Source organism: Rhipicephalus sanguineus, chromosome 4 (assembly GCF_013339695.2).
Source record: "Rhipicephalus sanguineus isolate Rsan-2018 chromosome 4, BIME_Rsan_1.4, whole genome shotgun sequence".
Lineage (NCBI taxonomy): Eukaryota > Metazoa > Arthropoda > Arachnida > Ixodida > Ixodidae > Rhipicephalus > Rhipicephalus sanguineus.
In genome coordinates this window covers 18999540-19012116 of record NC_051179.1, presented here as the reverse complement: position 1 = coordinate 19012116, position 12577 = coordinate 18999540, and the positions used below count along the sequence as shown (strand labels likewise).

Genomic DNA, 12577 nt, shown 5'->3' with positions numbered 1-12577 from the left:
AATTGAGTGTGAGTGTCGGTGAGGTCTGAGCGGTCGCGTGTAAGAACGTGTGTGAGTACAGGTGAATTTGAATGTTCACATAGCCCGTAAAAAATTGCTGAAATCATATTTAGAGACTTTTACCAACCAGTAATGGTTGGTAAAAGGCGTTTAATTGTTCATGTCACAGTCACGTCGTATCACTGGAGTTTTGGCTGGGGATTTCAGAAATTGGATTTTCGCTTCCGCTTTCTCTTTACCAGAACTAAACTATGACCATAACCTACGGCTATAAACTAGACTAAAATAATAGCTTCAATAGCGTGCTTGATAAACATAAAAATATTTAGTGTTTCTTCGTAGAAACTTCTCTGAAACGAAGAACCCAAGCCATCGTGGCTTGGTATACCTCCGAAGCGACGGCGGAATTCTCACTTGGTCTAGTAAAGTTCGCGCGGCTGCAGCATCCACACAAAGAACGCGTTCAGCACCGTGCAGGCCAATCCGGATTAAAACCATCCCCTTGACTTTTGCAGGGAGCAAAGCTCGCCCCGAGTACATCACGACATCTATATGTAAGCAGCGCCAAATCGGATTTGCACGACTCAAAGCCGGTCCGTTTCAAAACGACGTTGGCAGGTTTTCGCTGAACAACGCCTTTTGCAAGTATAAACGTCGGCTTGTCTTGGTGACTTCTGCCGGCTTTCTTTTCTCTCTTTTTGTATTTATTCGGCGCAAGCAACATCACTTTTGTGATACGAGCCCCGAGCGACACTTCCTTTTTGCGTAGCACAATACGGTGGCCTACCTTCGGTCTTTGTGACTAAAATCTGCGAAAAATAAAACTGTACAGAAAGGGTGTTGTAGTTAAGGTTCATGATAGATATGATGTCAGAGCTTAAACTGAAACCAATGCTGAAAAAAACTCACAGGTTGCCTTGCGCATGCACCTCAGTCGACTCGAAGGCGTAAGCCATCTTCTTTTTCTTCTAAGTCGATCTATTGAACCTCGGTGCCCTCCTCCGAAAGCTTTCTGCAACTGACGTGGTTTTGCAATGCCACCAGGATCGGAGGCATTGTAAGCTTTCTGCACCTCAGCTTGCTTTGCCCTGCCTCCGGGATCGGCCCACCTTTGACCAAGCAATGATGTCCTGTGACGACGTCACGGTGACGTCATGATTACGTCACAAATTTCGGCCATCTGTGACGTCGTGATGACGTCATGTGGTGACGTCATCACGTGATTATGCTTGTTTCCATCACTCGTGTTGACGCCACCAACGTGGAACGCCGAAGCGGGACGCTGGTCAACTTTCGCGTTTTATGAGGCATCTAAGGCTTTCGCCTTTAACATCAAGCCAGCTCCACGTCTGTGAAATCTGAGTAAACAGCGGAGCTTGCAAGCTAGCGCCACCAAATGGCAAACGCAGATCGAATTCCTTCTTCACCTTCATCTTTCTTTCTTCTTTCTTACTTTATCTCTTTCTACATTGCCCTCTATCCTCCTTTCCCTCCTTCTAACACTCATCCTCACCTCTCTTTCCAACCCCTAGCTATGCTATGCTGTACATGGTTATGTTATGGCTTACCTTCTCACCTCCTCCTTTCCTTCCTCCTCACCTTCACGTCACTCGTTCTCATGCTCACTTCCCTTTCCCACCCCCTTGCTATACTATAATACGCATCGCTATGCTATACTAGGTGCTGCTTGGCACATACCCACTGTTTGTGGCGCATAAACTATACATACGAGGCTATGCCATGCTTTACCCTCTCCACACCTCCTTTCCTTCCTCCTCACAGTCACTTCCCTTTCCCTTGCTATACTATGCATGGCTATGCTGTGCTTGGAGCTGCTTGGCACATACCCGCTTTCTGTGGCGCATACCCACCGAGTTTCCCGTCTACGACGCCGGCCTTAATATAAGCTCAAACAGCTCAGCTGTTTAAACGATGCATTAGTTGAGGTAATATCAGCATATCTTTCTATGAGATCAAGGCTTCGACGGATGCCCGTCTGGTCGGGAAGAGTCATTTAATGAATCTTGTGGTCGGCGTCTTCGTCTTTTTATTCAATCTTTCTATGAGAATCGATGGTGTAAGCTCAAAATCTGCACAAGTGCAATCAGGGGCTCCGCAGAAACCTATTTTAGGGCCTCTGTTTTTCCAATTATTCATTAACGACATCGTACTAAATTTACCTGTAAAAATAAAGCTTTTGGCGGACGACTGTAGGTTACTTCATGAAATTCGAAGTCCGAGTGATCAAGAATCTTTTCAAACTTGCAAGCTCTGCAATAGCAGTGACGAACAAGGACAACTGGCTTCCTTTATAACGGGACAATGCAGAAAAATCTCGTCCTTTCATGTTCGGAGCGCCCACGCAAGCGCAATTGGCTTCCATTATCAACGAACGCATCATCTGGAACTGTCCTGGCGCACGTCTTTATGATGTGGTTTATTTGCGAGTCTAGCACGAGTTTTACAACGAGCGTACGGTCGTATGAATTGGGCTTTCATTCCCAGGATTGGAGAACATCTGTACGAGGCGCCATCGTTCGGCGGTAGCATTGGCGTCCTGTCATAAGTGAATGGGAAATACGCGAGAAAAAAAAATACATGGCTGATCCCTCCGTCATAGGGATCGGTAGAATCGGTATAACACGAAAGTGAAGCGTGTCTTCACAGAAGTAGTGCTTATTGTTTAGTGGTATATGAGAGCTTGTACAGTGTATATTCGTGTTTGGCAGCTATAACACCGTTTGACGTGGATGCACCCATGTTGACGCCTAGTGGCATGTCTCCATCGCGACGACTAACGCCCGTGATCATGTTTAAACCGTTGTGGTAACTGAAGTTGTGAACATATATTTGGACACAGCGAATCGTGAATCCCGCGTAAAGATGACATCAACAAGCTCATAATCAACACTAGTACCCGATAGAGAAACGGCACGGTGTGCGCTCTCTAGTAATGGGTAACCGACGCCTATGCTCATGCATACACTACCACACTGCGCTTCAGCAACACGGGAGGTAGGGGTTCGTAGCTTGAGCCGCAAACGCGTGCGTCCCGCTGGCCTCTGTCTCGCTCCACCAAGGCACGACATTCGCCCGTCGAAATCGTGTCCTTTCTACAACGTGTATTGCAGCAGTTTTTTTAGTCGGTGCTCTCACAATCGAAGCAGTCGGCAGCGGAGAAATCCAGTTGGTGCATGTGGAAGGTGCACTACTATGATGAGCCGGCGCACGCTAACACGAAACGAAAGGCATCTAGGGTGCCTCGGCGACGCCAGCGCGGCGAGTGTTCCTCGCTGGTATCGAGACGCTTTAACCATGACCTCCGATATCGCACGCGATATCGGAGTAAGCGCTAGTAAGTGTCAATCGTAACGCATTACTTCTTTTCACCTCTCACAGACGGCGGCACCACCCCGCTCCGCCCCGCCTACCTACACCGCCAACAGAGAGCACCGTGCGAGAGATAACGTGTGAAAGATATAAGGCGTGTTCGTGAAGTGTCCAGCATCTGCCAAGGTAGCTTAATCGGTTGAGCATCGGTCGCTTCCCAACGGCGAACTCCCAACGGCGGATCTTTTTCTTGGATTTTTTTCTTTCTCACCCGTTGGCGTCCATTTTATCGACGTCATATTCGTAACAGAAGTACTTGGTGGACCCCGGCATAAAACACTTTCGTGTTAAAAATCATGCCTGACGAAAAAAGCCCCTTACCAAAAGAGAGAGAGAAGAAATAATAGAGAAGGAAAGGCAGGGAGGTTAAATGGGTCATGAACCACTTTTCCAAGTAATGATCTAATGACCTCAGTATCGGAGTTTACTGCCTCCCGAATCGATTGCCGCAAAAATTTCTCGAATCCGTCAAGAATGAGCGGAGTTACGGGGGTTTGGCGCACGCTCTCAGCGCTTTCTCTCTTTTCTCGTTCCAACGAGCGCACTGGAAGCTACACGGGGAGGGATGGCACGGGGGAAAGAAGTTACGTCAGCGCGCGTCATGAAACGCGATCGCTCCCCCGCTGTGATTCGCCTGCGCGAGTGCGGCTACCGTGTACTGAGGAGTGCGCGGCGCCGGCAAGTGGCGGCACCCCGTGGCAAGAAGCGCATCTGATTCGAACTCCGCTCTCGATTTATGTCGGCTATCGGCCAATGAGGATGCTCTGTCTTTTGCGACGCGGCGATGCAGATCGCGACGTCAATCGGCAGACGCCCCGCCCACCGACGAGAGTGAGAACCGGCCTCTGTTTGAAAAGAGGGCGCCTGAGAAAACAGCAACTTCGCGTTCCGCTTGTAGCCTTTACGCGGCGCGCACGACTGCAATATTTGGCTGAGCAGTTCATAGCCGTGTCAGCTTTCCGCAGGATGTGTTTTTTCAACAAGCCCAAGGGGTGCTTCATGACCCCTTTAACCAGTATAGGACAACCGGTTTGCTACCCTACACATGGGGACAGGGTGGGGGAGATTAAAGATGGAGAGGAAAGAGAGAGAGAAAGATAGAGAGATAACACATGGCACTGCACACACAGAATCAGTCGGTCACTCTTGCGTGGTACGCGACATTTCTGTCACAGCCGCTTGTCCAAGTTCGTCTCTCTTAAAAACCTCAGCAGTGCCTTCGTCGCCCTCAGCTGTGATGTCTTCTGTTGACGGCATGCAAAAACTGTTTCAACAGACATTTGTCTACTGTCAAGGCGCGCTAGAACGGACGCCAGTGACTGTCTCTGAACATTATATGCCGGACGGACGCACAGGACGTGGTGCAGCGTCTCCTCGCAACGACAGGCATCGCAAAGAGCGTTGTCGGCCATTCCAATCCGAAAGGAATAGGACTTCGTAAATGCCACGCCTAGCCATAAGCGATAAAGCACTGTGGCCTCTCTTCGGCGGAGTCCAGTTGGCATACAGAGATGCATCAAAGTTAAAAGGGGAAGGCGTCCCCCTACCCGGCGCCCGGTTGTGCACGGGGTGCGTGAACGCCTGGGGAGTGAATCAGGCTGAGCCCTTACGAAAAAAGGACTTCCGTTTCTATACAGCAGAGGCCTATTTGAACATTCTGGTAAAATTGCAATATCGCACTACAAAGCGTGTGGTTTCCCAGGACAATTGAACATCACCCATTAGAAACACATGGGGCCGCAATGTAAAATATTAAGCACTCTGGGAAATCATGCGATTTATAGTGCGACACTGCAATTCTACCAGAATGTTGAAATAGGTCTCTGCTGTATAGAAACCGGAGTCCTTTTTGGTAACTAGCTTTTTTTCGTCAGACTGACTTTTTTTTGCCTGTTTCCCATACAGTTACGGCAGGCCGCCGCTGCCACCGGCGAGAGATGGCGCAACGTGCACATGTCCGAAAATCCTGGTCATGTGGGTCCCTCTAGCCACCAGCTTGACGACGAGTGTATGGTCATATAAATGGGGTTGGTCCTAGTGTGCACCCTTGACTGGTGCCCCCAGGTGCGAAGCCGATTCGAGAATGAGCTTGACCACTTCGTCCACGCCAACTCCGTGCTTGGCCTGGCAGAACAGCGTGGGGCCCCCTTGACGCATGCGCGCCGCGTCGCGCTCCATGACGGCGAGGTCTGCGCCCACGGCTTCGGACAGGTCGGTCTTGTTGACGACGAGCAGGTCGCTCTGCGTGATTCCCGGGCCGCCCTTGCGCGGGATCTTGTCCCCGCCGGCGACGTCGATGACGTAGATAATGTAGTCGGCCAGCTCGCGGCTAAAGTTGGCCGCCAGGTTGTCGCCGCCGCTCTCGAGGAGCACCAGCTCGGGCCGGAAGCGGCGCGTCAACTCCCGCACGGAGTCCATGTTGGCCGAGTAGTCCTGCGTTGTGTATACGTGGGCAGTCTCTTTTGTAAAAGCGAAAAAATAGCAAAAGAAAGGAATTGACAGGACAGACGCTGAACTTACAACTCAACTTACGACACTGCTTACAACTCTTACAACTTAACCTACAACACACACCTCTTAGAACTAACAGACAAAATCGACACAAAGACTAGCTCAACACAAAGGCAAGCTTCCATACGAGCCGCCAACTAATTAATGTTGTGTCTAGCAAAGAAAAACGAGCCCTTAAAATCCCCCTTCTTTCGTTAACTCACAACTGTTACAACTTACGACTCAACGTACAACACAGCTCAACTCAGTTGTAACTGTTCTGTCAATTTCTTTTGGTTCTTGCTGTGTTGCAACATATTTTTACAATATGTTGCTCCGACTGGCCCAGCAGACCGCCATCTCGAGCCTCTTTTGTGCACTCTGCAACACCATGCATACTTCTTTTGTTATATTTGATCTGCTCATTTGGCCTACTCCGTTGTTTGGTCGATTGGTGAGTGCGTATACGGAATCGAGCATGCAGGCGGCAGTGGTTCCACGCAAGGGATATCGAGACTACATTTATTCAAAAAGAGCAACAGGAAAGACGTTCCAATTAGAGGTGTTCACACAGGCCGGCGTGTGTGCGTGTCCTCTTTCCTCAACCCAAGTCTATGAGAGCAAACTGGAAACTCGCATATCATTAACCTCTCTGCTTTTCCTCTCTCTCTCTTCCTCTCCCCCTCTCTCTGTATCTCCTCTCCTAAATGTATTTACATGTGTATTGCACACGCCTCCTAGTCGCTATTCTTTAGTCGACAAACATTAAAACGTCAAATTCGTCCTTCCGACGACATCGCTGCTTCAAAGTCTCCCACTGTGCATCCGCACGAACAGGTCTTCTCATTTCGTCGTATATGCCTTGTCAACGGTGCAGTGCGTAAATATCGTATGACATTATACAGTAGTGACATGTGCGGAGCAGAAGCATAAACAAGCGGGGGATTAAGCGTGGCGTGGGATGAAAACAAAGGCAATTGTATGCATCAGATTTAGATGAATAGCGCATGTAGTTAATCATTTCACGAAAGCTTTGTGTAACATTCCGGCACGAATGGGGGATTTGCATACATTTTTAACCGTATGCCTGTTGTTCTAGCAACGTCTCTGCAATTTATAAAGATAGAGAATTCTACTCTAAATTATAATTAATGATGTTGAATTTCATGGATGTGGCTTTGTCACCAGAAAGAAGTATTTACTCTCGATTCTTCTTATTTTTAACATTAGTGAACACAGCGCATAGGTAGCTCGATGCAGTAAGGGTGGTGGTGGTGAAGAAATTTATTTGTGCGAAGGACAAAAGGTAAAAATATATGTATATATATAAAATATGCTTGACACAAAGGCAACCTTCTAACGAGCCGCCGACGTACCTCCCGAATGGCAGCGTGCGGACAGCCTCCGGTCTCGATAGCGCGCATGCGCTCTTCAGGCAGAGCCTCATTACGGCAGAGGAACTCCCAGTCCTCCCTGCATAAACACCAAGAAGCCAACGATTCGCGCGGACAGTCTGTGAGAAAAACACGCAAAATTGAAATTTAATAAACGACGTGATCTCCTTTTTTTTTTATGTGCGCGAGGCTATCGTACAGCGGAACCTTGTTGATAGGATCCTAACGGGAACCAGAATACAAAACGTATCCGAAAATCATACTATTCGATATAAGCTCCAAAAATTTTTTGTCTTCCCTTTGCCATGGGTGAACGAAACTTGGGGGCTACAACCTTGCAGTCTTTCGCAGAACTTATCCATTTACCACAGTCTTTGTTCATATACCTATTTTCAAGTATCGATTAGACTGTGCTGTACGATCGGCAACCCGCCTTATACAGTCAGATCGCAGAGCGGATACTCCAGAAATGCGTTCAACACAGGTTCAATCCCTGTTCCGATTTTTTTTCCTTTTTTTTTAGCATCGTAGGGGCTTTCTGTCTCGGAAACTCTTACGGACTTGGTAACGCTATAGCTTCGCGCTATTCTAAAGCGGTTCACATAGTTCACATTATGACAAAGCTCCCTCTATCGAGTCAGCTTTCTCGGAATTTGATTTGCATCGATGTATCGCATACGAGAAGCCAATTCGGTGGCACGTCGGTTATTATTATTATTATTATTATTATTATTATTATTATTATTATTATTATTATTATTATTATTATTATTATTATTATATTATTATTATTATTATTATTATTATTATTATTATGAACCATCTAGCCCAAGCCAAAGTACTTGTCGTTGCATTCTACAGTTGGGCAAGCAGACTGACTTCGTGAAGATGTCGTTGGTGACGGCGCAGACGCTGTGCTTCTCGCGCAGCTTTCGGCACAGCGCCAGCATGAGCGCCGTCTTTCCCGAGCCCACGGGTCCCCCTACGCCGACGGTGAAGGCGCGCTGGTCCCAGTCGTCTCTCACACGCAGTGCCTCGCGCTCGACGTAGCTGCCAGGCCCGTCCATCAGCTCGTGCGTGTGGCCACCGGGACCACCGTGGCTGTGACCATGTCCGGGACCCTGACCGCCCAGCGCACCGGCAGCTGCCAAGCCATGTTGTCCAAGGAGAGACATCATTGGGAACCGAGATAAAGAGCAAAGAACAAAACACGTTTTTCATGCATTTGTAACGAAGATAATGTAACACATGCATTTATTTGGATTTCCTTGTATTTCCTTGTATTTATAATTTATATCCAACAATTTATTATATTAAACAATCTGAGTTTGAGTTTTTATGTACATTTATTTATTTTTGCAACTGTGCATGACCAGACTTAATATACCTCTGTTTCCTGTGTTCATCCAGTGCGGTAGTTTTCAGTGCTTCACGTTGAATTTATATGATCTTGTGTCGTTGTATTTTTTTCACGAATCTACAGCTATGTTTTGTCCCTTTTCAACTCACTATGCAACCACTATGATAATATTATATCCTCGTATAAACATGACTAGATCAGCGGTTATTGCGCAAGTTATAGAGTAAGGCGGTTTCAGTCTCAGCCTGCCGTAGCAGAAACGTGCGCTGCAAACTAAGTGTTACACTCATACCTGAGAAAAGTGACATCTGCTCTTACCACAAGATTATTTTCTTACTGGTTATCCGTCCGTGGTAATCGACAGGGTGTCATTATATATATTAAAAAAAATGAACCGGCATGTCGTAATATAGAAGATTAACAGAAATGCCGCACTTTCTTGAGACCAGATGAAAGCGCCAAAAATGCCAGCATTGTTTCTTTGTTTTGTTTTTTAATGTGGATAGTGACTATGTTTTGAGTTAAAAAAGGAACTGAAAAGGAATGACGTCAGATAGTATGGGCTGGGAAAGCTTTGTAATTTGGCGAGATAAAGTAGAAAAAAGAACTGAAGCTTATGACCGTTGGTTCACGTCGATTTCTAAAATTACCGTCCTGTTTTAATTAATTTTTTGCTTGGTTGTATAGTGAATTACAGCGCCTAAAAAAATGTTTTCAGGTGCAATTTAAACGTTCTCATTTTCGTGAGTCGTGCCTGGTTTATGCGATTACGTATCTATTTTATGTTTTTACCCGTTATTCTAGTAGACTATAGAAATATAGTAAAGCTACGCCGTTGTGTTATTCTATGAAAAACAGCGCAGCAATTTTTTCTTCTTCTTTATTGGCGTGATTATAAATGGACGTGTCATCGCAAGAGAACAGAGTCGACTGTGGCTTATATAGGGTTGATAAAGTATACGGTTATATGAGAGAAGCTTATTATCAGGTTTACAAGATGCAGAACATTATAGCAAACAGTGTCAAAGACAAGAAAAGCTCGTACAACAGCGTAAGCTTGCAGCACGCCAAACAAGCTTGGCGTTCATCATCATAATATATAAAAAAAAACGCATGATAAAGTTGCAAACGAAAAACGTCGCAAGAAAAAAAAAAGAAACGAAGCATGACACTGTCATGCTTCGTAGTACGATTGTAGTTCAGTTTCGAATAATAATAATAATAATAATAAATAATAATAATAATAATAATAATAATAATAATAATAATAATAATCATAATAATAATAATAACAATAAGAAGAAGAAGCAGAAGAAGAAGCACAGTGAAGTAAAGGAATTGCTTATCTTTTGTCTTTAATCATTAGTTATAACTAACCATATTTAAAACTTCATATCAACAACTCTTGGCCAATCCCGCAGTGTGGGTATGAGCCATGCGTAGAGGCACATCATCATCATCATCAATAAAGGAAAGCGATCGCAGCAAGCTATATTAGTAAGATCGGATAATACGTTATATTGATCAACACTTGCAATGCAACTGTCCTCCACTGCAAAAGCTCAATTGCGCAAAAGGCTTTTTCCTAATTGTTTATCGGAGACGGTCCCAACGGGTTGCTTATATTCAAAGATTACTCATAATGCTTCAGTGGTTTCGAAATGGCTTGATCCACGACCATCCGCAGAACAATGAACACCGACTGACCTTGAAGGAAGGTGCAGGACTCCTGAGACATGTTCACTCCAAGACGCACCGGGGGCTCGGGTGACGGTGTCTCTTAGAGGAGTGCGGCTCCTCTGTAACCGCACGATGCCGATAGCGGTCATCGAGTAGATAAGCAGCGCGTCTCTTCTGTCGCGCCAAAGATAGCGTGCTAGCTTGGCGTATATTGCTGTCCCCCTGCTGACGCGAGACATGTGTATATACCTCTCAAGATCTCCCGTGTTAGTATCGTTCAGACAAGGGTAGTGACCGTATTAGGGAGATTGTCAAAGATGCGTATATAAGTGAACCTTTCTTAGCCACTTCCCAAGCCTTGGTGCCAGTTTACAACCGCTATCGCGGGGTTCTCCGTTAAGTAGGGGGGGGGGGGGGGAGTGCCGCAGCCCCTCCCCCTTTCCTTAGTCGAGACTGAAAGAAAACAAGCTTTGCAATGGATGAAGTGCAAATGAAGTGATGACGTGTTTCTCACGACAGCCTGCCTTTTGTCCCCTGGTTTCCGGGGGTACAGAATGGAACATTTCTCGGAATGCGATATCACAGGTCTTCGGCTGTCATTACGGTCAAGAACCTGCATGGCCATAACCCTGAACATTAAACAATGACGGGCAGGTCTTACTGAGTACAGGTAGGGGACAGAAAGGTGCGCCCCATGTGATAATTAGGGGGGTTGGGGGGGTCTTCCGTGTAGCTATCGCCTTACTTGAACTGGTATAGCGCAATACGGGGAAAGAACTTAACAAAACACGTTGCGGGACTAGTTGGTGATACATTCTTATTTAAAACTTGTAGCGCTACATTAGACGAGGATAAGAAGAAAGGTATACAGCGCTCGTCCTGTCATGTATACCTTTCTTCTTGTCCTCGTCTAATGTAGCGCTACAAGTTTTAAATAAGAACGGGGAAAGAAGAAACGGCCGAGCAGACCGACACAGTTAAGAAGACAGAGCGCTAACTTCCAAATAAGCTTTATTGTGAAATGCATCAAATATGTAGACTTGCGCAAGCATACAAAAAACACCCTAACGTAACGCCAAGCTCTTGGCGTTACGTTAGACACACAAGACACGCGCCTTCTTCCCTGTGGTGTCGTCTCGCGCTATGAACGTAGAAGTTAAAAGCCAACTCGTCCAACATATTGTTTTGTGGGACTCAAAGCTGTTGCTCAATACTAAAGACGACATGTCTGATAGCTTAACCTGGTGCCCTCAGCATCCTATGATATATTAAGAAAAAACATTACACAATAACCATTACATAATGATAACGACAAAATGTGTCGCAGAAGCGTGTTTAAAGGGGCTAAAAAATTGATTTACAAGTTTAATTATTTGTGCAAACCGTTGGGGGTACGGAAGGTTAAAAGCTGACGGAATTAATCCAGGTCCTCATTATGCAATTTTCGAAGAGCGTTGCATGTTCTTCGACAAGTCAGGGCATAGGCGGACAGTACGGGGACGGGGGGGCTGCCCCCCCCCCCACCCCCGGACGGTTTCATGAAGGGCGTTTACATTTGTGAAACAAACATAAACGCACCTGTTTGTAGTCAGTGCTGGTCGTGTTTTGGTCTTGTCTTGTTTTTATCGCGCTTTTTTTTTTTATGCTACAACCCGAAATTACTGTTCTGGTTTCACTGGCGGCCAAAACGCGGGGTTTTTTTTTTTTTTTTTGGTTCGACAGCCTGCTTGAAGCAATTTTAAATATACATTATTAGGGTTGCCACCTTTTACCGAAAAAAAGAACTGGCCCTTCGACGGGGGGGAGGGTGGGGATTTAACAGGAGATTAAAATGTTGAACAATAGACGCTATGTCAATTCTTCGGCATGCAGTGCCATTTAATGCAACATTGCTTTCATTGAGCCAAATGAACCCAATGCACAAACAAAAGCAGCACACACAGCTAACCAACTAGCCTAATTGCTGACATAAAAGTACCCGTGATTGGAATGACGCTTCGCTTATTACTCTGAATGTGCTGCACTGAAAAGGAACCACAATGCTTCGTCCGTAAAAAAAGCTCTTCTTTGCGCCTGAATCCAACAGGCCAGTGGCATTATAGACACAAAGGAACGTTAAAATGTGCATATGCCACAAAAATGTCGGATATTCATGTACCATACACGCGCAATAATATGCTCTATTCCAATGATCGCTAGACTTGAAGGGATCCCAGAAAGTGGTTGACTAATAGCGTAAGAGTTTTGGTGATTGACGATAAAT

At 45.9% G+C, this 12577-nt stretch overlaps 1 protein-coding gene across 1 annotated transcript; it reads right to left on the bottom strand.

The window, feature by feature from the left end:
- Positions 1–5299: 5299 nt before the first annotated feature.
- Positions 5300–10388, bottom strand: LOC119389534 (urease accessory protein UreG). The gene is made up of 4 exons (XM_037656851.2): positions 10342–10388; positions 8154–8418; positions 7257–7353; positions 5300–5823 (listed from the first exon to the last, which is right to left on the bottom strand). The coding sequence occupies exons 1-4, from the start codon at positions 10370–10372 to the stop codon at positions 5425–5427; spliced, it is 792 nt and encodes a 263-aa protein (XP_037512779.1). The 5' UTR covers positions 10373–10388; the 3' UTR covers positions 5300–5424.
- Positions 10389–12577: the final 2189 nt, after the last annotated feature.